This window comes from Poecilia formosa, unplaced genomic scaffold (assembly GCF_000485575.1).
Source record: "Poecilia formosa unplaced genomic scaffold, Poecilia_formosa-5.1.2 Scaffold179, whole genome shotgun sequence".
Classification (NCBI taxonomy): Eukaryota; Metazoa; Chordata; class Actinopteri; order Cyprinodontiformes; family Poeciliidae; genus Poecilia; species Poecilia formosa.
In genome coordinates this window covers 505,727-533,150 of record NW_006800118.1, presented here as the reverse complement: position 1 = coordinate 533,150, position 27,424 = coordinate 505,727, and the positions used below count along the sequence as shown (strand labels likewise).

The following is a 27,424-nucleotide window of genomic DNA, read 5'->3' as shown; positions in this document are numbered from 1 at the left end:
GCTACATAGAGTAGCCTGTATGTACACAAACACATACATGCACACACACACAGAGAAATATGTGTCATGGTACCATAGAAAGATAATTTTCCTTACCTAGAAAGTAGTTCTAAGTGAAATATTTCAGTATCAAGTTTTAGGAAAACGTTGCCCTTCATGTGAAAGGGCCGATTCATTCAGGCTTTTCCTGAGTCCAACTCAGTATGTATCTGAATATGTATCTGAGCATTCACACAAAGGAGATGCAGCAGGATTACAGAATGTTGAAGTCCCAATGGTTTGGTGCTGTAAACAGAAGAAGGGTTGCCCACACATTCACCACCCCGCCCCGCTCCTTACCATGCAGTGGAGACCCTGAGGAGCTGCTGGACATGCCAGGTATGGGACTGCAGCGGCCGCCCATGCCGCCTCCTCCACCCAGAATGCAGCTGCTTCCTCCCATGCCTCCAGCTCCTCCTCCACCAACAGCAGCCGCCCTGTTCAGCTCTTGCTCGATCTCCTCCAGGCCGGCGCTTTTTTGGAAGCGCGACATCCGGTTCACCACCCGCGGGGACATGTGGGTGCGGGCACAGGGTGCGCCACCATAAGAGTTGATTGGAAACACGTGGCTGGTGCCTCGAAGGGTGCTGATGGCTACCCAGCGACTGTCCTGACTAAAGCACATGTCTTGGACCTGAGCAGACAGACAGACCCAGTGCACGAACAGGACAGAAAGAAAGGGCAGAGAGAAGAAACAACAGACTGAAGTCAATAGACAATGACTGGAAAACATAAAACTTTGTAGCTTCAAAAAAAAAACAAAAAAAAAAACTACGCTATTTTAACATAAAGAATGCAGTACATTTATTTGCAAAAATTTCTCTTGAAAGACTCACTTCCTGTTACAATCAGAACATTTAGTCTGAAATGTTCATTAGCTACATTTATTCCATTATATTCAGAAACATCTATAAACCAAATGTTTTTTACATATTTGTCAAAACTGTCACTATGTATATTTTGAGACAGATGATCTGTGACAAAAATACAGCTGTTCTGCCTTCTCCCTGAAGACCTGATGTTATCTGCATAAATACATAATTACTGATCAGATACAACCAATCAAAGCCTGGAGGAGGGTCTTGGTGCTGTCAATCACGCTCCTGTACGCAGTGCTCAATGTGTTAATGGTGGAGCAACAACTTATTGTTCCAGGAAAACTCCATATGGGCTGTCAACTGACCACAGCCTGAGCATTCACAACAAGCTCCAGTGTGGGGAAGGAGCTGTAGCGTAGCAGAGAGGAAGGCGGTGAGCATTGCATACACATGGTCAACTCTAAAATCATTTAGTTTTAGTTTTAAAATAATAAGAAAATCCTGTGTGAGAAGTAATTATATTCTCACACAGTGTGACATCAACTCTGTTCCTCATATAAATGATTGATGATGGCTAAAGCAGGAAGGACAGAATTCGGTTTGTTGCATCACCAATTCTCAAAATCATTTCTATTGGTTCAATTAGTACAAACAGATACACTAGAATAAAGTAAGACATTTTCAGAGCATAATGAAGACCCATAACAAAGAGAACAGTTTAAGAGAAGAACTTAAAACAGACTTTTCTTCATTGCTGATGTATGACGTAAAACAGTGGTGAGCTCTAATCAGTTTATGCTGAAGTCCTGTTTAAAGCAGTGAGTTTACATGAGGGCTTAACCTCTCAGACTGAAGATAATCAGGAAATTTGGCCTGGTTCCAACATTGTGTGAGAGCAAAAAGACTAACAACAGGATGTGTTTGGGCACGTGCTAACCGAATTGTTGAGTAACAGACAGTGATGTGTTTTTAAAGCACAATGTAATTTTTAACTAGAGAGGAAATGGTGAACAAATGGGCATCTGATTTTTCACAAGTTATTATGAACAAACAATGCTAGTAAACTACCATGCACTTTATATAGTGAGCATGCATGTGTTTAAAAGCCTCTCTGTGCCATTTTCTTCACCACAGAAATATGCAGAGCAGAGGTAAACAGCCAGAAACTCCAGCAAACATTAATGTGACCGGGCTAAAATGTTTACTGCGCAGACAAACACATCTGCCAGAGGTGCATGACAGCATGGAACAGGGTGAGAGGATTAGGCAATGACGATTTTCTAAAGGTGACAATCTGATTTGAGGCTGTTTGGTGGTGAAATAAATGACTAAGACTAAAACAAAAGCTGTAATGGCGCCCTTTGTTAGGGCTCCTCCTTAAACACTCAAGAGCAGACACTTGACAAGATAGGATCTCATGGAGCATGTTAAACATGCAGGAAACCAGACAGATAGGCTACAAGAAACAATACAAGCCAAGGGAGAGTAAATGAGAAAAGACCAAGAGCTAAAGACTTAGGTGACAGACTGATTAGTAGTTTTCACTCAATCTACGTTTATCAATCAGCATACAACAAGGATAAAATGAATTTCATGAGAAAGTTTTTATGAGGAATGTCCAACTACTGAGAGTGAGTTAGAGAGACAGCTCTGTACCTGGTGGCCTTTTAATCTTCTGCCAGGTCCTACAGGGTAATTGGCCCCAGCAATGACAGTTAATGGGGCATCCTTTGCATACCAGACAGATACTTTACTTCACAGAGACGACTGAAAGAGGAGGCCTCACCTATGCTGTCCCCACTAGATATGACTCAGACATAATAAAGAGCTACTTTGTGTGTGTCATAATTGACCACAACAGACCTGCCTAAGCTTCAGCTATAAATAGGTGACTAAATTTCTATCGTCAAATGCATTTTGATCAGGTAGAGTGTCTGAAAGGTGGCTGTGATTCCATATCGAAAGCATAGAAGTCAAAGAGTTGGTGAAGGTTATCTTTGATAGATGGAATGCAACTGTTTCTAAGTCATATGATGCAGAGGTGTTGATTTGTACATTCCTGAGATGCTGGAAAGGTCACGCTCCAGTCCTTTACACAACACACTCGACATCCGTGACAGATATAAGGATGTCAATATGACATGACTAACGCTCGTGCCTATCCTCTGAAAAATCAGTGACACTTGTTAGCGAGACTATGAGTTCCTGTTCACCTGAAAGAAACCTTTTCAGGAGTGATGGGAATGTGGCAAAGATGAACACAGAAATATGGCCGATGAGTCAAAAATAAACAAATTACTAACAAAGACAAATATGGTCACCAAACTACAGGAAGTTCAACTCAAGGTTCAAGACTTTGAATCCTACAAAACTCAGAAAGCTATCTTTACCTAATTGTTTTAAATGTAATATGTACCACTTTGACAAGTGAAAAATAAAAACTGGAAGAACTGGGTTTAATTTAGTATTCTACTCAGTTATTCATCCCAGTACTTTAAATGTGCACTCACTAACAAAATACTACCAAGCCAGAAGTAGGAATGCTCTGATTTAGTTCACATGCAGACCAATAATTGGGTGATGTATAATGATTGGATTTGCAAAAAGCTGGGACATATAAAATGTGTGTCAGGGACATAAATAGAAATAAAATAAGTGAAGGACACTGAATGAGGTTCACAGACACAAAAAGTGGTGCAACTATTTCTCATGTCATAAGATCTCACACAATGCTAAAGTACTACAAAATTTCTTGTCCAAGCAAAGTTTGTCTTTCAAAGTGTCAACATGTACCTTTATCTGATGAAATAAAAGTAAGGCACCATCACCCAGTAGTAGACAGATGCTTAAGTTGCACTCTTATTTTAGAGAAAGTAAGAAAGAAAGCAGGCCGACAACACTCCATTACTAAAGCACTGAAGAAGTCTGATCCCCTCACAAATGAAAAATGTGGCAACATTATTGGTCTTCATTAAAAAGAATCAGTGTCAGAAAGACAACAAAGTTAATAATGATTTATTATAAACTTCTATGAATGTTATGCCTTTATCAGTACTACTAGTAATAAATGGAGCTTTATATTTAGTACTACTAGTAACACTCAAGGTTTGTGCATGCTGACAGCTGTTCATCTCAAACTAACTGGCATGTTGGGTACTTGGTCTAAATCTGGGACAAGCAGTAACATAAAGACACCCAGCACATCATGTCATTGCATCACATGTTTTGAAGAATAATGAATGCAGTACATGGTTAGCAGATGGAAAATATGGGTTAAAAATCTAACTGTTTAGGAAGCAGATTTCACTTTTATCGGTCACCATGCCCATGTTTTTATATAAATGCTAGAGAACGTTGCCATTTCTCAATGCAGAATAGTGAGCTGTAAAGATACATCTTCAAAAAGGTGTACAAGCATTCCTGGTAGTACTGTACTTCCGAGTTTAGTCATGCTACTAAAATCCCAACTGATGTTGCAGGACTGTGATATCTAGAGTAAAGGAGCTGATCTGTAACCTCCAGGATGAGGGCTCTCTGGTTGGCCCCCCATGCCCGTCCACACTCCTCTCTGCCCCGGCCTCTTTACAGCTGTTATCAGCAGCAGGTCTGTTTACCTGGCCTCGGGTCACTGGCAGCCAGTTGCATGTTTGGTTGCTGGAGACAGATAAGGCGTCTCTCCACCCACCTAACTGAAGACTTTATCACTCTCCACTGTGCTTCATAGTGCGGCTGTGTGTTTGTGTGCGTGTAAGTGAGCGTGCGGTGATAACCCCTGGCCCCAGCACTGGGCTGCAGCTTGGCATTCAATGTTTACAGCGGGTCGGATCAAAGCGGTCTCACTGTGCAGCCGGTCAGCGGACCGAACTGCAGGCAGCCTGTGAGAGGTGGTGTGTGATTGTGTGTTTTCCCAGTCAATAATCCTGAACCGAACAAGGCCTGAAGCAGTTTTGTTGAGTAAGTGTCTTTACCTTATTTTGCAAAGTCTTTGCACGCCAACGCTGGATGGAAAAATGCTTTCTTTAAATAAGATAATTGATTTCTACTTTAAAGATGTATTGATTTTCAAAACTGTTAAGAAATCTAGAGTGCTTAGGTGTGGTGTTGTAAATGGAGTAAGCATTTACATGTGGAGAAAGAATTATTATTAGTTGAGAGTTGAGAGTGCAAGACTGAATTACACTAAGGTTGTGGTGCCTAATACAAACGGTTTCCACCAATAGTCCTTGTGTTCATTTTACTTTCCACACTCTGGTAAGAGGTTGTCTTCGGGCAAATCCCAGTCAGCCACATCCTTCCTACCTCACATGTAATCAAATGTTCCCCGATCTCTCACACAAAACTCCTTCAGGCCAGACCTGTTGTTGCACAGCAGGGAAAGGCTCCAACAAGCATCACGTCTATAAGCCCTCCAAAAGACCAAGTGACATTTCTAATATATAACCAGTCATGTAACTGCTTAGGCAAAATGCAGGAAGGAGTATTACAAAGAAAGTGTATAGGTATGAACTTGGTGGATGACATGTGTACAACAGGTGTGAAAAAGGTTAAGAATCTAATTCAATCCCCCAACCAGCATGTAAAAAGAGCCAAAGGGCGCCAAGGTTTTCTGACCTTTTCAACAGAAATTCTGTATGGTTCTGATGCTCAATACTGTGGTTGCTAATATTCATCTTATTGAATGTAACTAAAGGAAATAGATTGTATTACACAACTTTGTAGCACGTTACTGTAACATCAAATGCAATATGTTTCCTATCTCTGATATAGTCACACTGACACATCTTAGAATATATTTTTTAACTTAATATATAATTATTTTAGGAATAGGTAACATACCTATTAAAAAACCTGAAAATGAGAGAATAAAGTGAAACCAAGAGTCAATAGTCACAATATTAAATATTATATACATGTGCACCAGTTCACACTGCAAAACTATGTGATGATACAATCAAAGGTAGAGATATACAGATGTACAGTACTGGCCAATATCAGTATTTGTCAGTTTAAGATTTACAACTGCATGTTGTTTTTATTACTTTTTATTTTTGTGTTTTTTGTGATGTAAAGCACTTTAAAGTGCATTGTTGCTGAAATGTGCTATACAAATAAACTATGATTGATTGATTGATTTCTGACAAATGAAAGATTGGATTTTAATAGATCAGGCAAACACTGAAAAGTCTGTAAGATGACTATGCATTGCAAAATTACAAAAATCTTGCCAAGTATTTTTGTCTAGTTTCTAGTGAAAAAATCTTAGTGCACTTGAAATAAGACAACAATAATTTAAAGGTAGAAGACCACGAGCCTTTTCAATACGACATACAGGCTTATCCTTAGCCTAGTTCACACAGTATGATTTTATGATCGTCAGTCGATTTTTAAATCCTGAGACCACACACGAGCCGATAAAAAATCTTAGTTATAACGGGTTGGATCGTACCATGTGTGGTACCCAGCCACATGGCAGGACCAACACACCACACATGAACCCATTTTCTTCACCAACTTTCAGGCCTCAGTCAGAAGATCCTGTAAAACCCCACCATTTTTCTTGATATTCCTTGCACGAAATATCTGAATAAACATTCACGTTGTTTCCACATATCCACCAGACTCTCAATTGTGCCATATGAGATGCTTTTTGTTTGAGATTCCCCTCTGTGCTTATATCACCACGCTGATTGTCTACCTGTCACATTCAATGGGTTGCATTCTCACTCTTAGTTGGGGAACACCACACATGCTGCAATAATCTATGACATCCAACATGTTGAATATCCCGGACTTCAGATCAGAGTGGTCCTCGCTTTCTGCCGACTGCATCCGATCAGTCTAAACACACCACACATGGCAGGACAATCGGTAACGATTATAGCAAGCGACAATCTTAGAATGCCGAATGTTCTAAGACTGTCATAAGGAGAAAATCGGGACTAAAAAGTCATGCTGTGTGAATCGAGCTTTAAGTGATTAATGTTGAATACAGACAAAAACTGTTCAACTGGCAGATTCTTTCACTTATAACAAGATGGGTTTTTTTTCCATTTGAAGTAAAAAAAAATCTGCCAGTGAAGCTACTACTTTTTTATCTGTATCACTTAAGACAAAATTATTTGTCTTGTTTAAAAGTTATGTTTGTCTTATTTCAAGTGAACTAAGATATTTAAACTAGAAGCTAGACAAAAATAATTGGTAAGATTTTGTGTTTTTGCAGTGTAGTTTAACAGATTTCTCCTTTTAATTACTTAGACAGCAGAACTGGAATTCCACATAGTCACAAACAGAATAACTGATGCACTCTGTTCAAATATGAATTTAACGATTAGAGTTGTGTCTGTGTTTGTGTGTCAGACCTTGGCCTCGGTCTCCCCCCGGTGCAGGGTATAGAGATGGTGAACAGCACTCTGTGAGGAAGCCCAAGGGTGGGTGAGGATCTGGAAGACATGGAAGTCATGGCCCAGCGTGTCGGCTGTCACCAGGAGCATTCCTACAACAAGCACAGTGACAGCATTACAAATAATTAACTGGTGTCAACATAATTCTTTTGGTTGTCCGCAATCTATCCTCCTGTATCTGATCCAAGCACTATGTCATTTTTGATCAAGAGTTGAAATCCCGTGGAACCTCACAACAACTGATGAGCTTTTTGCCGTTTTGTAGAATTGTTGATAGTACTATGCTTAGTAAGCTGTCAATAGTGAGAATTTTTGGCATGCAAAAATTGGCAGCTTGCATTTGACCTCCACAAGTGTCATTGCAATTTTGTCTATAGGTTAGATGTGTAAGAGTTGCAACCAAACCTAATGGCACCAGTATGAACAATATTCTTTAGAACACAGTTTATGGTCTAAAAAAAAAAACGTAATTCTTTATGGAAAAGGATTAATGTAAAAACCTAAACAAAACATTTTCAGTAGATTTTAGCATTAGCACTTCCTTACATTTAGATAAGAAATCCACAATATAAATCCTGGATTTATTTAAAATAATTTCAAATCTTTAAGACTTCTCTCTGTCTCGAACAGACAGAGAGAAGAAAAAGAGGAAGAGGAGTAAGGCTGTGGAATGTTAGGAGGCAAAACAGAAGAAGAGGCAGCACTCTGTGAGGAGAGTGCACTATGTCCATCAGTGAGGACATAGTGCCAGATTCCACCTCTCCGCATCATCAGAATATGCTGTGTGACCCGACAAGATGCTGATGGAGTTCCTCTCGTTCCACACTTCATTCCTGAACCCCATTGAGGAACTTTTCTCAGCATGGAGAAGTAAATTATAAGAAGATTGCACTGAATTCCTACACACTGAATGCACCGTTTTACTTAAGGAAATCTTCTTAAGTAATGTTTCCATTTCTATTTTTGATTTTTTTTTTCCTTTTCAGTTCTCTGAATGTCTGTCTTTCCCTTTCGGTATTGCAGTGGCACATTCCAGGGTTTCCCCCAGTGTACTATAGGCCTGGCACGTCACCATGATTTACATGCTCCCCAACCAGGGTAAGCGTTGTGCGTTTTTGTGTTTAAAAAAGAATTATATATTATTATTATCATTATTTTTATTTTATTTTATTTTTTTAATAAGGCAGACTGCAGTGAGCATTTCAGTGGCAGGGTAGAATGATTCCTGAAAGAAAGATGGGTTTATAGTTTTTATAGTTTTTAATAGTTGATGCATTGAACAGGGAGCATGAACCAATCAGACCGCTGGTGACTCTGCGCGTTGGCCTCCTCGTGCGCTGTCGTGGCTTGATCTCTGAAGTTTACCCTGGCGCGGATCGCTCATATAGCCTATATTTCCCTCTGTATCCAGCAGCAGAGATGCACTGTGTTGGATACAGCACAGTGCATCATGCAGCTTTAGCTCATCATGCAGAGCCAGTCCAAGGTTGTACGAGGCCTTGAGCAGAATTTGATTTGGGGGTCTGTCTTGCTCCAAACATCAGCACCACTAACAGGATTTCACTATGAATTTAATGAAATCTGGGAGAGGGTGCCTAGTTTAACTGACTGAACAGTCAAATGTAATTGTAGTTTACTAAGATGCATTAATGAACAGCTAAAACTCAAAGATTATACTTAGAGCATCAGATTGTTGCTATGGTAACAAAGCAATCTAACAATGAAGATTGTTCTTTGAACTTTTACAAAGTAAACGTGTTAGCTCCTTAAAATCTTAAATTTAAATGTTAAACAATTTAAAATCTTTTAATTTATCTTTCAGTAACATATTTACCCAGCAATACTTTACGTTTCCTGCCAACTTAACATCTCTGTGGACTGCCACAACCACCAGGCTTAGTAAGTTTTCTGGGGGGAAACCCTGTATTCTGTCAACAAATTACAGTAAAAGCATACATGTGAATTTTGTCCAGCATCTTCCCATTGATCTCCCACCATTAGATTTTACATCAAAACTTTAGCTATAGTTCCCAACACAACATCCCTCCAGAGTGCACAGCTATACTGACATGACTAATCAATATGACTTTCATATCCAAACAATGAAACAAAGACTTGACATTCTGAAGCACTGACGTGTTCATTAAGACAGATTTTTACTTTTGAGTGATAAACTAAGGAAGCAGATTTTGGGGGTAATCCATGCTGTTTTGCTGTTTGTACAAATTGTTTTGAGAAATGCACTTACTGTTTTGCAAATATCAAAACTTATTCAAGAAATGCAGCAAAGCGACTGAGAAAACCTAAGTAGACCTGCTAAAATTGGTAAGGTAAAAGATTATTTCAGTTTTACTCCTTGGAGTGGACCACACAAAGTCTGCCAACTCTACCAAGTCTGCAGGACAGACACTAGACAGTATGACAGAATTATTGTGTCTTTTAAAACAAACAAACAAGTCCATTAAACCAGCTATCGTTTGCTCCTGTCATAAAAGCCAGCTTTCTCTCACATGATAGCTCGGTTTGGTTAAGTGCAGGGCTCAAATCGTGTGTCCCTGTAAGGGAAGACAAGATGATAAGTATCTGCGAAGGAGAGCATCCAAGCATCTACTCATCAAGGATCACCATGGCTGTGTGCATGCACACTGGAAATCACTAAAACACTGAACCACAGCACAGCACAAGTGTAACCAACACTGACAGGCCCATTCATTTAGCCCCATTTTATTTGAAGCTCGTCAAACTGCAGAAAGTATAGGCCCTCACCATAAACAACATGCTCAACAAACCACACCAGAACAAACCCAGATCTGAACTGGTTTGGCCAGAAAAAAGGCAGTTCAGACACAAGCCCAAACCCAGAGCCTGAAGCTTTCAACAGAATGGTGAAACCATATCACTGATGGAGACTAACAACTGGCCAGCCTCTGTCATTCTGAGGATTCAATGACACAAGTAATACTAAAATAATTTGTCCTTTTCCTATGAGTTGTTCCACTTGGAATCTATTCCGTGGAAGCGGCAGTAGGTTTTAATTAGTGGCCAGGCTTTATTGGGTGGCACGTCAAAAGTGAAAAGAGGAGGCTGGAATGGCAAGAGATTAAAAGGATTCAGCAACATGTGCAAGGGAGATGGAAAACACTCCCCAACGCCCTTAAACATGAAGAAATATGAAGACGTCTAATAAATTTGGCACATTCGTTAACTGTTAAAAGCTTTCTTTTTTGAGAAATTCTCTAAAGATAATACAGAGGTGGAATGAGGGAGGTAGAAGGGATAAGCAGTAGGGTCATGTATATTATCGAGTGGAGCCAAGCAAAGTGTGGACTGAGACAGTGGTTAGTTTTTCATGCTGTATCACAGCGACCAGAAAGGCAGAGAACTAAGGCCCAGGGCCTGTAAACTCTTCAAACCCACACCCCAAACGAGGTGCCAAGCCACAAGAAGCATTTGCGTCAACTGGGGATACACAGAAAAAAGGAACGGGGCCCTTCTAATTATAGAGTCTGGAAACGGAAGCGCGGGGTGATTAGGAATTGAGGCGCTGCGGTCTGTTTATCTGGGAGCTTCCTCTCGCTCTCAAAGCCTCCCTCACCCACGCTCCACTCCTTCTTTTAGTTCTCCTCTGCTCTCTGTTTTGGTCAAGCCCAGCCCTCCTAGTGGCTGCACAGTCTGCCCTCTGGCTTTCCAATGGATGAAAGTTGGCTGCTGATTTCTGGCCTGAGCTGGTATTTCTCTTTTGTTGATGCTGCAGTTAGGGCCCAAAAAAAAGTAAAGGCTCAAAGAGGCTGGAGCTTTGTGAGTGTCAGAGCCCAAGGATTGGGGATTTTGCGGCAGTGTTGAAATACAGATGCGCTCACCGAGAGGCGTCAGTCGGTTAGCCCGCAGGAAGGCCAAATTAAAAAGTAGCTGAGCCACTCGGCGGCTGAAAAGACAGGGTTTCGGGGAAACCAGAGGCTGGCCAGAACATGGTTTGACACATCCTATTTATAACACCTTGTCCTATACGTTAGAGTGTTATTTGTGATGATTTACAACTAGAAATTGTTGGCACACGCACTTAGACGTGCACTAAAATGAAAGAGATGACCTCTAATTTGCCATGTGCGTAAGACATGCATGCATAGGGAACATGAGGAAAATTGAATAATCATTTCCATAAATGTCTGTTTTTAGTTTCTGTGACCCCTCTCCTAGAACTGAGTCTTTTGTTGTGTTTCGCTGCAAGCTGTACTGCCCCATCTCTGTCAATCCAAACAGAAAACATGTGCTCAAGCCCCATTAATAGTGGACAGGACATTCATTTACAAAGTGGTTGAAAGAGCTTTCTGCATAACAATTGCAGATGGAACAAGAGGGTGGCACAGAAAGGTAAAACAGAAGTGGAAAAACAAAAATAAGCAAGAGGTCGGTGTAACATAAAAATGCTACAGCGACCTCTCAAAGTGCTATTTTATGGTGCATGAAGATATAAATACAAAGTCACTCCATATTCTTCCATGGAAGCAAAAGTTTGATGTTACAATGAAATATAAAATATTTTCACAATAAATGTTTTTCCCCAGAAATTCATGAATATGAGGCCTTGAATATGAGCAAGGCCCCATATTCAACCTCTATATCTGAAAACATAACCAATAAAATCTTACTTAAATCTTTGATGTTCACTCAGGAAGTATGTAAGATTTATCCTGGTAAGAGAAGATAAACACAATATATTGCTTAGTAAGCATCATCTGCTTCAGCTAGAATTAATTTAGCCAACAATGCAACAAAGAAACCACAAATGTACATATGAGCTCTTACTCATGTAAGAGCATATGAGTAGGTTTCAGGGTAAGGGTTAGGGAAACCAAAAGGCCAAAATTATGTATTCCTAATACAGCAGACGGAGTGCAGTCAGACTAATTGCAAATCTATTTTAACAAATGATCAACACATGTTGGTGTTAAAATGATGTCTATTTAAATTCCTGAAAAATTCAAATCAATTCAAAGGCAAATGGACAAGATTCTAAAGTTTTATTTACATGAATACAAAAGATTCTAATCTATAAATTGGCATATGCCGTACTTTCACTTTAAACTGTTACTCCAGTCCAAAAGATGAAAGCTACAAAGGAAAAGCAAAGAAAACATCAGAGTAAGGGGCTTCTCATGGTTCATTTGATGTACAGTGGGCTGAAACCAAGGGTTGTGTTTTTCTACATGCTCCACAGGCAGACCACCTGTGAGCACTTCAATGTTAATAGATATGAAAAAAAGGTGTTTGTGTGTGGCTAACCTTGCTGACAAGCTGCTATTAGTTTGATATTCCGTTGCTGGAATGCCGGTCTTTTTAACAGGGTAAAAGTCACCTAGCTTTAAAGCTGTGCCGACACAAAGGCAAGCACCGTAGCGGTCAAGTTCACAAAGCATGACTGGTTCTCAAGGTAGAGCTTCAGGCTTGTTCTTTCATCAACTTAAGTGGAAAACACACCACTTAGGTCCATTTTTATGCAGCATTTACATATTTGCACACTTCCTGCTGGGAGTTGTTTTAAGAGGAGAGAGGTTTCTACTGCAAACTGTCACAGGCGAGGAGACTGTTCGCAAGAACAAAAACCTGCTCACAGCAGCTACTTTTTTTTTAACACCAGAGCTATTTGTTGGCCAATTAAAAAAAAAAAAAATCTTAAACAAACTACTCTAATCAACAGATCCAATCCTCATCCCTTCTTTGAGCAGACAAACAGTGAGGCTACGGAGATAATCCTCTTGCATTTACATGGTTTCTTAAAATTTTATTTGCTTCTGGTAAACTGACGTCTCAATCAGTCACAGTTGTTGGTCCTAGAAAAAAGTTCACTAAGTTTCAACTCTCCATATCAACATCAAACAAAATAGTTCACATCTTCACCATTGTATTAATCTAGCTGAATAACATTTATATTTTTTGACAGCCAGATATGTCTTAAATATAAAGACTAACATAGATCATCACTCCATCACGTCTTAGTAAAAGAGGATTTTTTTTACATAAAGGCACCTTTTAAATGAAGTATATTAATATTATTATTAGAACTATTTATACTACCACAAGTAGGAACCATTGCCATGGTTCTTGGGACAGTGGCAGTCTTCCAGGTATTTAAACTAATTTACATATGTATTTATGACAGGTGGGCCAATATTACACCAGCAGCTGTGCTCTATTTCACACAAATGGTGATGTGTATAAAGGAAAGGTGAGTGCACACTCTTTCATACATCTGAACTTTGTCTACGTTCTCTCTGGCAGAGAGAATAACAGTTTTCTCTTTTTCACTTTCCATGAAAGTTTGATTGAAGCATGCACTTAAACATCAGTTATAATAAGAGCCTGCTGTGCAAATTACATTTTAGGGTTTCTTTGACTTCTTTTAACATCTTGCAGTCTGCTCTCAGTAAAAAACCTTTTGGAGGGCCAGACTTGGGTATGTTGATAGTTGCTGTAAATATTTTCTACTCGTACACTATGTCTCATAAAGTGGACCGTGTGTTTTCTTTTGAGACTTCTATTCAGTTTGCACCAGACTCGTAAATAGCTGCACTAGCTGTGTTTCCATTACAAATGTGCCAAACATTTCTTGATAATGTCAAATATTTTCTTGATAATATCTTAGAACACAATTTTGGAATTGCAGTAATTCCATTAAATAAGAAACACAATTAAAATCACAAGTGAACAAGTTTGTTAACACGATAAGTCTTTAAGAAGCACGCCGTGCCATCATTCTCCTACCACTTCTGTCTTCTTCGTCTTTTCCACTAGAATTAACAACCGGTTGTTGATCATATAACTCATGTGATGCAAAAAAGTGTTTCCATTGCAATTTTCCGAAACATGCAAATTACGGTACAGCCAAGAAAACAAATTATCCTAATACATCATTTTAGTGAAAAACTTGAGTTTTTTTCTTTTATTTGCTCTGAACAAATGTATTTTTGTGATTCTAATTTGTGCAATTATATGGTCGATGGAAACACAGCTAGTGTATTTTGTTTCTGAAGATCATACCATGGTGTTCAATTTTTATTTCAGCAGCCAAGAGCAAAGCATACCAGGGTCTAAAAGGCGAAAACATCCTTCAAAACGATAGGTGAACATCTTCTAGTCATCATGTCATAAGCCAAGGTATTATTTCAGTTACTTTAAATGGGAAGACTGTGGGAGTCAATTTAATCTTCACTAAATACTGTATGTGTTGTTTAAAAGTTGTTCTTCTGTTTTACTTTTTACATGACGTGAATTATTCAGAAACAAAAAAAAATCTTAAATTATAAATGATATTAAATATCCAACTTAATTATTCAATAGCATAAAAAATATTAAATATCCATCTACAGTAAAAAAAATGGCAAAGTTATCTCTTCCTCTTTTGGAAAATATTGCCTGAGTTTGACTCTCGGTTTGAACAAATTTTAAACTGTAGCCTCACTTAAGCTGCTTTTCCTCTTGATGTTGTCCCAGTTGGACACAACTGTATGGGTATTTAGTAACTCTACACTGCTGAGGTGTCTGGTGTAGAAACCACATCATGTCTACCAGTGAATACATATAGCAATTTACTTTATGGAAAATGAACATCTAATTTTCTTTTTTCTCTCTGCTATTAAAGCCAGTAGGTCATCCCACTGAAGACTAGATGACAAGGTAGCATTTCTAACAAAAGTAGTAACTTAAAAAAAAAAAAAAAAACTGTCAGTCTTTATAAAAAACTCTGCAACATTACAAAGGTCACAACGTTTCCTTTCCAAGACAGAGCTGGAAAAAGTCAACAGTATTCCTCCACAGTACTGACTGTAAATCACATGTGAGGCAGCTGTGAGTGCTAATTACTATCTTGGTGTGAAGACACAACTCAATCCAAGCTAAATGTGTGGCTAGAAGTGTGTGGCTGAGTCAGGCTGCTTGTGTATGGGAATTCCCCTCGTGTTCAACATGTGCATGTGGGTTGAGCGTTTTTTCAGCGGCAGTCTGGTTTTTTTCACACATCAGTAAGATGCAGCGAAGGAGTTATTACACCACGGAGAGCTGCCTTCATGGCACAGCTGCCTCAATGGTCAGGCACGACAGGCCTGGCTATTCATTAGACCGGCATGTTACTAAACCAGGAATATGGTTTATGGGACAGTTCCGTGTGGGGAGAAATTCAGCCCTGATTCATCTGCCATTACCCAGGGCTTTGATGGGATATTCAAAACTTCCATATTCAGAACATCTAGATGGCTAAAAAATACAGTTTCATGAGTCTGAAAAAGATAATGAAAGAGACTTTTCTCCACATTAGGATGAATGTACAGTTATATCTGAGATCTGACATTTTTGTTATTTTTACTACTCAGAAAAGCATGTTAAATTTACAGTTACCTACTGGATTCATGATTGAATGAATGAGTGAATGAATATACTTCAATCACAGAGGGAAATGTATAATTTTAACAGTTTTTTTTTTACTGGCTTTTATTTCAAGGTACTTGTTTCCAAGTTATTTTAGGACTTAAAATTTCTCCTTCATTTCTTCATCATTAAAACAAGTAGAACAGATTTGTTACTATAAACGAGTAGTAAGTATCTTGGGAGTTTCAAGGTTGTTTCTGTGGCCAAAAGAATCAGAGAACGTTTCAGAGGACAGCTCAATTATTGTAAGTTTATTTCCGCAGCAAAGAAAAAAAACCTTCACAACATCCAACAAAGTGAGAGAAACCTTTTCAAAGTCTGATCTAATTTGCTCAGATTTTGAATGACTCCTTCTCTGCCCTAATACAAAGTTTGGGGTAGTTTTAAAATATTACCCTGCAAAATGGGACAGTCTTGAAAAAGCTGTAGAATAATCAGAGGTCCCAACTCATATTACATCAACAGATGTGGAAGGGTTATGCTGGAATCCCAATACGCCGTCCTTGTTTCACATCACAGTATTGCACATTTGCTTTAGGTTTTAATGGCCGGTTCCAGGACCGCATATAAAACTGTAGCATGCACTATTTGATCACCAGGTTAAACAGGTTGTTTTTACAAATGTTTAGAAAGATTCATCAGCATCAGAGTTACAACACTGAGATACTGTCTGTCTATACCAGGAGACGGCAACTACAGGCCTCGAGGGCCGGTCTCCTCAACTTTTAGATGCGTCTCTACTTCAACACACCCAAGTCAAATAATGAGGTCATTAGCAGGACTCTGGAGAATCTGACTGCACTTAGGAGGTGATTCAGCTATTGGATTCAGCTGTGTTGGACCAGGGAGACATCTAAGAGTTGCAGGACACCGGGCCTCGAGGACCAGGATTGCCCACCTATGGTCTATACCATACATGTATGTGTTCTCACAAAGGAATAAAAGCAAGAACAATGTAATCATTACATTACATGCCAGTCAGTCATATCAAATCCTCAACATCTCTGGAATGAAAACACGAGGACATTTTGAACTTGGCAACGCACCTAATAATCAAGTCAAGGATCATTGAGGATGATTAGAAAGAACGAGACGCAACTCAATCAACTCAATAATGAGAGCCTACTATATGGCCCTGAAGCCATTAGGATGAGCTCACTGAACATTTATAGTGCACCAAATATCCAGGTATTTTCTTTTCCTTCAGTATGAAAAAGAAAATTAAATAGAACAAAGCAATGAAATTGCAGCAAAAGTAGGATAACACATGTTGACATGGTAAAAGTGGAATAGTATTTTTATTATTAATCCCAATACAAACACACACTGAAAATCAGAGATGGAAACAACACATGTGCATCATGCTTGTAACAGGATGACCTGATGTTTTACAAAATGTGTCTCCTTTTCTCTTATGCTTTTTGATCCATCAATAGAAAAAACAAAAAAAGAAACTGTGTGACAGAAGCTGCACCAGATGTAGAGGCTATTGGCATTTTTGTCACAATTTTTCTGTTAATTTTAAAAATCGTCCCCCAAATATCTCGGACAACCACGAATATTGTTATATCATTTAATGGCAAGCACAATGGACTGCAAGCAAAAGAATAATTTGGTCACATATGTGACTTCTATGGTGTTAAATATTTTTGATCACTTAAATATTACATACTAATTTTTTATTAATTAAATTACTGAATGCTTAAATAATTTTTTACAATAATTTTAGACTTATTATAGTAAATAGGGTGAGTTGAGAAAGAAGTAAAACAAGCATTTCTGAAACAAAAATAGAATTTGTGTATTCTGTGACACATGGAGGCACAACTTGCAGAACAAATGTTACTTTAATTCATTAAGAAAGATTTTGGAAGATGTTAATGTGATTTTTATGTTTGAAAGGCTGGTCTATCAGTTGATACGGATATCTTCACTTTGTAGTGTTACAAACTTGATAACCAAGCATAGCACTAAATCCTTATCAGTCTGAATGAGATTGTTGCAGAAAGACATTTAATAGCTCAGAGTGGAGCATGAAGGCTGAATCAATCACTCCATCTAGTGCCAGTCAGTCATATCAAATCCTCAACATCTCTGGAATGAAAACACGAGGACATTTTGAACTTGGCAATGCACCTAATAATCAAGTCAAGGATCATTGAGGATGATTAGAAAGAACGAGACGCAAAAGAAAACAAGCACACTCAGTGCAGCTGTTAAAGGAGCACTTTGCCACTGCACTTCATGTGCGTCCCTCTAATTACACCGCTAGGAATAGATACACAAATCCAATGCAACGCCGCAGAGTGCTAGGCACCACACCAAAAGCTGGCAGCCTCTGGTTCACCCTTCACAGAGCCTCTAACACACACAAGCCACTAAGGTTTTATAACTCTTCCCAGCCAAAACACTTGAGCTTTCCAGACTTAGTTTGAGTCATTTCATCATTTCCTCTTTAGTCTAACACTATTATTTTCGTCATGATGAGCTTGAACTTTCTTCCATGTCAGTGGCGCATGGAAGGAAGCACACGTTCAATATGAGCAGGTTCCAGTTCTCCTACTGGCAGTCCAACAAATCAGTCTGTTAGATCTGGATCCCAGTCCATCCTGGAGTGTTATGAACATTGCAGATATTCTAGAATTTATGGAAATTCACCACCAGATCATCAGTCATCCATGGGTTCATCTGGAGTTGGTTCCATTAAGTCCAAACTCCTTTATATGGGTTTTTGGTCCGGTTTATTGGCAATGAAACTAATCTCAAAGACACGACATCTGGCTGAAAGGTGTGACAATGTTGCAATGAACAAAGAAGATACAAATCCACAGTGGAATATGGCTCCTTTATATTTCAGATACATTCATTCCAGAACTTCTAAATATCTACAGAAATGCATCTAAGTTTGCATCCTTTAGCATTATGGTTTGTTTGTAAAAACCTTGGATGTGTAAATGAAACATGACCCTGCTCAACTAAAGACATCCTTAAAAAAGCAATGGTCCTATTCATGTACTGTGATAGAGATTCCACAACTAGGAAGATGTACAATCCACAGCTCTTTCATGGGTAGAAAATATGTCCTGATCAAGTTTTTCAAAATTAACTTTTCTGACCTGGGATGTGTTTTTGATTTTTGATGAGAGGAATAAGGGACAGAGTCTAGACAACCATCTGTGGTCAGTCTTTGTCCATATTTTAATCCTTTTCCTTCTCAGAGAGAGCTGCTCAGTTAGTCTTGAGTCTCAGTAAGTGAGGGATTCCTGGGGTCAGGGGGTGAAAGTCGTCTCTCAGCAGCTTCTTTATTAACTTACACACACACGCTGGGCAGGAGTACATGCTGAGAGTTCACACACACAATATGACCCCAAACATCCACAATGATTCCTAAATACTAGGGACTGGCATGCTGTTAAATTGGGTTGCTTCTTTCAAAGTGTATAGCAGCTCTGTTATACACTCTGAAACTACTCTGGGGAAGAAGTGATTTAAATTAATTGATCTATAGTTCAATTGTTAAGTTTGGTCAGCAACATTATATTATCTTGGTATTATACTTGCTGACCAATTCGTTTTTTGGCAATGAAACTGATCTCAAAGACACGAGAGAGAGAGAGAGTTTGGACTGTACAACCAAAGTGTTGTACAGTCTGTTTTTTGGTGTCACTGCAAGTCTTTAAAGCAAGCCGTCTCGTGAAAAGCAGCCGTTTGTGTGTGTTTTGTGCGTGTGTGTTTCTGTGGAAGTGGGCCTTACCACTAGGGTTGAATTGCATGCAGGATATGGGTTTGTCATGGGCTGGAAAGTGAGCCACCACTCCCTCTCCGTCCGAGTCCTCACTCACCAGGACCTGTGGTGTATACACATATGGACACAGACCCAAAATCACTTTCTGACAATGGTAACAATAAACAGAAAATGGGACTTCCCCCTTTTCAAGGATTTATTGTTGACATTTTGGGTTTTGGTGTGAAAAGTGTTCTTTGGCATGCTAACAGAGAAACAACAGCCACTTTGAGCTGTTTTCAGTAAGATGTCATCACCATCTCTTCGACAAAAAAACCCACTTTGATAGAAAATCTTCTTGCACTGCTCTGAAAAGAAAGCAAACTCATAATCTAATCTGCATTTAAAAAATCCTGTACAAAAAATACTGACACACCAACACAGGGAAAAAACATGTTCAAATTTACTTCTGCAATCAAATATTATCTTGGTATTATACTTTACAACAACTGAAAGCTGCTTCTAAAGTTGAGTAAAATGTCTGTTATAAAAATCAAGAAAGTAAACTGAGTAGTCAAGAAAGGAAGAAAAGCAAGAAGCCGCTGACATGAAGCATTCACTGTTATTATACGGAGAATCCAGACATGGTGGTTCTGTGAGAGAAAGATGCTTGAGCCCTTTGAAACACATCTGTCCTCTGGAGAACAGAGTAGTACACAGGGGAGGGAGTGTGACAGTGTACCACAAGCTTTCTGCTCCAAATAAGGAATTTCAAAATATAAAAAAAACTGAAATATCTAGAATTTCCAAAGGACATCAGTGCTGGCTTATCCTCCCCCCGCCCTTCTCTCCCAAAGTTTTAACTTCTGGACTTTTGTTGACCGGCTGACTCAGTCTTCATGGTTAGTGTACAGTTACAGTGTGTCACTTAGTGACAGAGAGCAGACTTGCTTCTAAAGGCCTGAGTCTGACGTACAAGACACAAACTAAAGGTGGAATACAGAGTCATAGGGGAGGCAGTGAGTGTGTGCGTCAGCGGTATTAAGCTCCCACGGCTCATTAAAGATGTGACAGCTTCTGCGCTTTGATTAATTATAATGTGGTAAAGCTGAGGAGAACTAGAGGCAGAAAAACGTTCAGCTTTTTCATTTGACATTGAGACAGCAACTGGTAAAGTTCCAACTGTGTCAATATAAAAACACGAAGCACCATTGCATGGTGCTGCATTTGCACCTTCTTATCTCAAGTAACAGGGTCTGTACAAAGCATTGAAATTATTTATTAAAACAAAGTCCTCTTGAAGTCGTTTTTGTGGGTTTTTTGTGTTTGTGTTTTGTCTTCTCAAACCTGGTCACTCATGGCAGATGACCTCTCAAACTCAGGCTTTCCACTGTCACCACATTCTTGATCAGGAAGACAGATTGCTGCAAGGGCAAAGACTCCATGCAACAAGCCAAGTATAGCACAGATAATTCTTGACTAACTGGCAAAATTCTAAATTAGACCTTCTGGTATTACATCTAGATACAGTAGGAAGTCACTAAATCTATGGTGCTTATATGGCTGGGATATAAACACGATGATAACTTATGAATTTGATTTAATGCACATTTTTGCATAGCTGGAAGTTCATTAGACTAACATGACATTTATTGTAAATGTGTGATTTTAAATAACCGACTGAGATTTCATAAAATAATGTGTTACAATGGCATAGTCAGAGCCCCGTTCGAATCCTTCTCCACCCAATCAGACTAAGCCTGCACTATTAAAAAAGAAGAACAAGGAAATATATGAACCGTGTAGCGATCCCAAAAACTTGCAGTGGTAATTGCAGTGAGAAGGTTCTACACCAGTAAAGTACTGACTGAGTGGGTCTGAACAGAAAGAAGTAGTTTGTAAACTGTAAGAAGAAGGATAAATCCAGGTTAGAGGTTTCAGCTGAATGGTATCACATTCCTGCATGAACAGCTTTATATTAATTGAGAAAGAGCAAAGATCTGATGACAGCCGCATTTCCATTTATCTGCAGGCCCACGAATGCATCTTGGTCAACCGGTAAACTTGAGTTTGCATTCTGTATTGGGCAGATTTGCTCATTGGACAAATCTCTCTTGTGGCTGATCTGGTCTCAGACTAGTCAAACTATACTCAAACCATTAGCAAATCTCTACAATCAGGCTTTAAAGGTTTTATATCAAAAGCCAATCAGATTCCATCATTGTCACATTTTGGCTAACTTTGGCATTTTGGACTTTCCTAATTTTATAAATGATAATCTTTTAAAATTGATTTTTGAGTGTTTAAATGGATATCCACCTACACCATTAAGCAATTGCATACAGAGACTGCAGGGCAATAGCAGATCTACTAGAGCGGCTTTGGATGGAAATTGTGAGGTCCCCTTTTGAAGAACCACTTTAGCTCAAAGAGCTCTGTCCGTGCAGTTTGGAACTCACTTCCTGTTGATTTAAAGTCCGTAACCAGTTTTAGCACATTCAAAAAACAAACAAAACTCTAGTTATGTCAAAAACAGAACTGTATCAATGTTTGATGTTTTATGTTTTGTTTGTTTGTATATGTTGTGAACAGTGCTATTTTAAATGATTATTTTTTTCAATTTTTTAGAAGAGATAACTTTCTTTGTCAGTGCCCTGACAAAAAAAGTTAGAGCGTCGCTCAGGTCTAGTACACAGCACTGCATATGATCTTGAACCTTTTCTAGATGATTGTCAGAGTTGTTTAGTTAGCATAGCAGATTATTTTCAAAGTTTGATGAATGGATGAATTTACAAATAAAGTCATTAAAATGGCTCTGAACAAGTACAAGGACCACGGTCCACTAACAATTCTGTTGAATCTTTGTGACTATATTGCTGCAGACATAAGAAAGCAAAGAGTAAGTAATACATGGAGCCATGTTGTTTTATATATATATAATATATATATATAAAATAACATTTACAATTAAAAGCAGGAATGACAGAAATCATGAGTTCAAGTGTTCTTAAGAGTCCTGTGTTTCATTAGCTGACCTGTCCTTCGCCAACATTGTCCGTGTCAATGATGGTGATCACGCCAGGACTATGAGGGCTGCGGCGACTTGCACTGTGAGGGGTTCCCTCTTCGTCGGGTGTGCCTGCCGGTAGGGTGCCGGCCAGCTGGGTTACAACTTTACCCACCATTGTTAGGCCTGTTTTCAAAGTCTGAAAAAACAGAGTAAATTTCATCAGATCCACGCATCAGAAATGATAAATCTAATCCTGCATCCATTTGCTCTAAAGACTTTTCTAAAACAATAAAATTGCAACTCGGAAGCACAGGGTATATACGTGGAATACCATCTGTGTGGGTATATACAGCATGCTCTCTTGATTCCCACTGATAACTTGTAGTGCTGATTATTTGTAGTCCTGCCGCCACAAGAGACTCCAACGTGTGTGAGAGAGGCTCCTCTGTGTCAGCTTAAGGTCCAGCCAGGGTGTCTGGCTCAAACACACCTCTGTGGCTCAATTGAGGGAAGTGGATAGTGCTGCTTAAGTGGAGTCTATCTCACGTACTACACTGTCTTAGTCTAATGGAGTCCAATGCATGTGACTGAGTGTCTGCATGTGTGTAAGCGCCAAAGGGGCCCTGGAGAGCCTAATCAAGCATTCAGACTAGGCGGCCCTGTCAATACACCATGGCGCCTCCAGTTTGTTGGGTCTGAAGATCACCTACTGTCTCTCTTTGCCACTTGGCCAGGCACACTAACAGTCTCTGCTGCCTGGGTGCATTTGCGTGTGTAAAATGTAAGAAATGCCATCAATTATTAAGAGAGGCGTTTGGCCTCTAATTGATCAACACTAATGTGTTTTCTAATCACTGCAGTTGTGGAGTTCTTCGTGGTAGTCCAAACAGGGAGTATTGATTTAGTTAGGGGGAGGAGGCCGGGGGAGACGATTAAGTAAGATGTTTGACAAAAAACAGCCTGATGTCGCCATCTGAGCACATTTCAATCTAATTTGTGCAAAAGGTCTTTCTTAATCATATGCAAAGTAGTCATCAGCAAAAGGCTTGGTATGGCCCAAAGAGTGCATACAGGACAGAAACAACTGGATGGTTATGGCTATCTCTCTTTAATCTTTCTTATAAACAAAAGCCATTACACTTTAATGCTGCCCCTTCCCCCTTCTGCGTCTCTGTCTCTGGACATCAGCACACAGAGCCAGCGTGTCGCGCCACGAGCCAAAATGAGATACCTTGTCATCCATATTGAGATATATGGTTCTAAATGAGGAGAGGGCGCGCGTGCAGAATGCCTGTCTTCATATCGATAGCCCTGCTGTTGTACAGCCTACTGCTAACCTCCTGATGACACAGTTCTTTTTTATGGTAATTACAGAGTTCACACACTTGCTGTTTGATACACTTAATCTAGAAATAAATCTTTCTCTCTGTGACTAAATAAACAAATAAACTACAATCCCCACAAGGAGTAGCTAATTAGCATATGCTGGTCAGTGACTAAATGATGCCAGGAATGAATTTAACCTAAGATCAGAGGTGGGCCGTTAGTGACTCATTTTAGAGCCACTCCCCAATGGAGACAAGTGAACCAAGACCAATGGCGAGAAGTGGATTACAGGGCGAACAAAAAACAGGCAGGTTGATGAAGTGTCTCATAAGCTCAGAGCCGGTCAGCCAGGAACGGCTGGGCAGATCCAATGTCAATAGATTTACAGATGGTGGAGGCAGAGCTGGAAAGGCTGTTCTCACTACAGTTTTACATAAGCAAGAGTTCAAACCAATGATAAAACATTTATTTAAACAGGATTCAAGCGATTGAAGTAAAAAGCCCATTACACATTCTCAACATGGATAACTCTACTAAAACATGGGAGGGAAGTGAGAAAAACAATGATGTACTGTATCTTGAAAATGTATTCAAGCTTTTTAAATGCATTTACACGTGGTCTTAATACAACTGTAGACTTCAGTGTTTTTCATTGGGGTTTTTATATAATCAGTCAACACAAAGCAGTGAAAAGCTGTGAAGTGGAAAGTGTGTGAGGCATGACCTGTCCATCCTCTTTAACTCTGATACTAAGGCTGAAGTTAACAGTTATCATAGTAATTGATGGTCTGAGTGTTTTTAGATCCAAGTTTTCTCTGGACTCATTAATAGATTAACATTACATCAACATTATTTTAGTTATTTATTTTATATTTAAGTTGTATTTAAATTACCATATCACACTTAAGTTTTTTTTTTTTTTAATTAATTTGATATAACCTGTGGTCACATTATTATTTGTTAATGACGCATTAGATGACGTAACTAGTCAACAAATAAGCAAGTTCCCCTTGCGGATCAATAAAGTATATTCTATTCTATTGTATCATATTCTATTCTTCTCACAAGCAGACAACTGGATAACCAAATTGGAACAGTGTGAAGTTCTTTCTAACAGCCTTTCTAATAGTCTTATTTTATGCAATTTTAGAAAAACATAAAGAATGCAAACAAGTAATTCGATTCCATTTTTCAATAACAAAATGAACCTAAACCATGATAATAATAATGCTGTTATTCCTTAACATGCAATGACATCATTCTTTTGGTGAACTCTTGATCATTTGTAGCTAAATAAATCCTTCTGATATCAGCATGTGACAAGCTCAGCCCTTTCTGCTCTACTTAACATCAATACTGGCAGAGCTGGCGTCAGGTCAATTCCAAGTTAAAGTTCACCATGAGCAATGTAAAGGTCATAGGTAACATGTAGGAGCCGATGCACTGGTCTGCATGTAAAAGCTATGTGCATCACCCTCAAAACACAACCCCCAACATGGTAGTGGGAGCATCATGCTGAGGGGATGTTTTCTTCATATCACCTTCTTAAAATAATTGCCTATTTATAAGTTTATTTTATTTTATTTATTTTTTTGTTGCCAAAACCGATTCATCTTTTAGCAATAAATGACTTGACATTATTTTAGAAAGGTAACGATATGGGAAATGGAAGCTGATCAGAGTAGTGGCAGCATGAAAACCTGATAGTGCTGCACACTTAAACTTTTACTTGTCAAACTAATTAAGTATACAGAAAGACACAAACACTTCTCAATATTACAAACTGACCTGTGTATTCTCAACTGAATACACAGGTCAGTGTTTTGTGACTGATGCTTGTCACAAAACACTGACTGATTAGAACATTTTTCAAAAAGGTCTAATACCTTTTAATAAGTAATAATTTAATCTGTTCATTTCAATACTAAACACAAGTTAGCATCAGCAATGTACTGCCGTCTCCCTTTAAAAAGTGTGGAGTTGAAACTAAATAGCTGTCCTGCAGACAGCTAGCATAAATTCTGACATTAAAACAACGGTAGATGGAAGACAAGTGTGTGCTTACTTTAGCAGCATTGATCACTGTAGCTGTGTAGGACTGTGCGTTGTCGCCACAGGCTCCTCCATGAGACTGGTGACATCTTATTAACTGCCATAAAGACAAGCATACAAAGCAATAAGGAGACTGCTGGAGGTAAGCAATGAGAAAATCTGGAGAAATTAACTCAGAATTATAGAGTTCGACTATCAACTATTGCTAGACTGATTTTCTTAAGGGAAAAAAACTGAAAGAGCTGGAAAAACCAAACAGCCAATCTCCACCAATTTAATTTCAAACACAACATCCCTTGAAAAGCCTGGCCCCAGTCCTGCTCCAACTGTTCAAAAAGCTACATTTTGTCATTTCAGAAAATCCTCCTCAGGCAGTCACACAAACAGTGGTCCCATCTGTCAATTACTTGAGTGGCCCAGCACCAAAACACGGTTATGCATTAAATGTATTGCAGAATCCTGCAGCAGAACATTCTGTTTTTTGTAAATACTTAACAATCCCATTAAACAGAAAATGCCAGCGCATCTGTTGATTTTCAAAAATGTTATCATCTGTAGTGGACTCTTCTTAGAATGAGTTGTTTATCCAGACAGATTAAAGAAGCAGAAAACAGATAAAAAGCATTTTATTTTTAGGGTAAATATGTCGTTTCTCTGAGATAAGGCAATTCTGTTATAAGATGAATGTGTATGTGTATGTGTATGTGTATGTGTATGTGTATATGTGTGTGTGCATGTGTGGGGGTGTGTGTGTAAACCACCTTGTTCTCAGCGTAGGCAAGCCAGCGGCTTCCCAGAGCTATTGGATTGAGGCAGGGACCGGGGCACGGATAGCAGCCTGAAGACCCACAACAGAAGGTTTTACCAGAAACATAACAGGATACATATTAAATCACATAATATGACAAAGTTATTTTGGTAAATAACTTTGTCATCTAGTAGTGCAAAGGATTAACATACATCCACTGTCATTAATGTGTTTGTGTGCAGTCTCTGTATTTGAAGGCTAAATGGGAGTTTAATGAGGGTGATGTATCTTTGTGTGTCTGTTGGGGGTGCACACCATGACCTAATGGAGTCTGAGATACCTCATAAACTGAGGACACCTCCTTTGTTCATTGACCAACATTATAGTCCCTTTAGGGATACACACACACACACGCACACACTTTCAAGCGCATGTGACCTATACTTTAGGTGAAAGAGGTTAGATGTGAGAAATGAAACCATGTAATCACACACAGGTATGATTTAGTCAGAGCAAAAAGACAGAACTCCAACTTCTCCTTGGACCACTTCTAGACTTCTCAGAAAGAAGCTGGGCAGTGTGATTAGAAAAGGTGTCATTAATTCAAAGTGTCCCTTAAAAAAATTTAAAATAAAAATAAAAGCTAAGGTTGCAGAATATCATCTAAATAAACTGCAGGACCACTGGAACCAAATCTCAGGATATTCATATCAAAATGGAAAATTTTAAATGTAATTCAAGCTCCAATTTGGAATAAAAGCAAATACAGAGAAAGGTGCTTAATTAGAGTCTTTCTTTTAATAGAATTTGAACAAGGTGAAGTTAAAGCTGCCACATTCAGAGTTCTGGCTATAACAGCTTTTACAGTCAAAAGTATTTATTTAA

The 27,424-nt window shown here is 38.9% G+C and overlaps 1 protein-coding gene across 5 annotated transcripts in view; it reads right to left on the bottom strand.

Moving 5' to 3' along the window:
• The window catches only part of bcas3 (BCAS3 microtubule associated cell migration factor), a 392,159-nt gene that overhangs the window by 317,596 nt on the left and 47,139 nt on the right, over positions 1-27,424 (bottom strand). For all 5 annotated transcript variants that reach the window (XM_007565551.2, XM_016678300.1, XM_016678301.1 and 2 more), the window contains exons 10-15: positions 26,553-26,629; positions 25,805-25,888; positions 22,439-22,609; positions 19,434-19,527; positions 7,217-7,350; positions 340-673 (exon numbers count right to left, since the gene is read on the bottom strand). In XM_007565551.2, the coding sequence (XP_007565613.1) occupies positions 340-673; positions 7,217-7,350; positions 19,434-19,527; positions 22,439-22,609; positions 25,805-25,888; positions 26,553-26,629 (894 nt within the window). The remainder of the gene's footprint in view (positions 1-339; positions 674-7,216; positions 7,351-19,433; positions 19,528-22,438; positions 22,610-25,804; positions 25,889-26,552; positions 26,630-27,424) is intronic.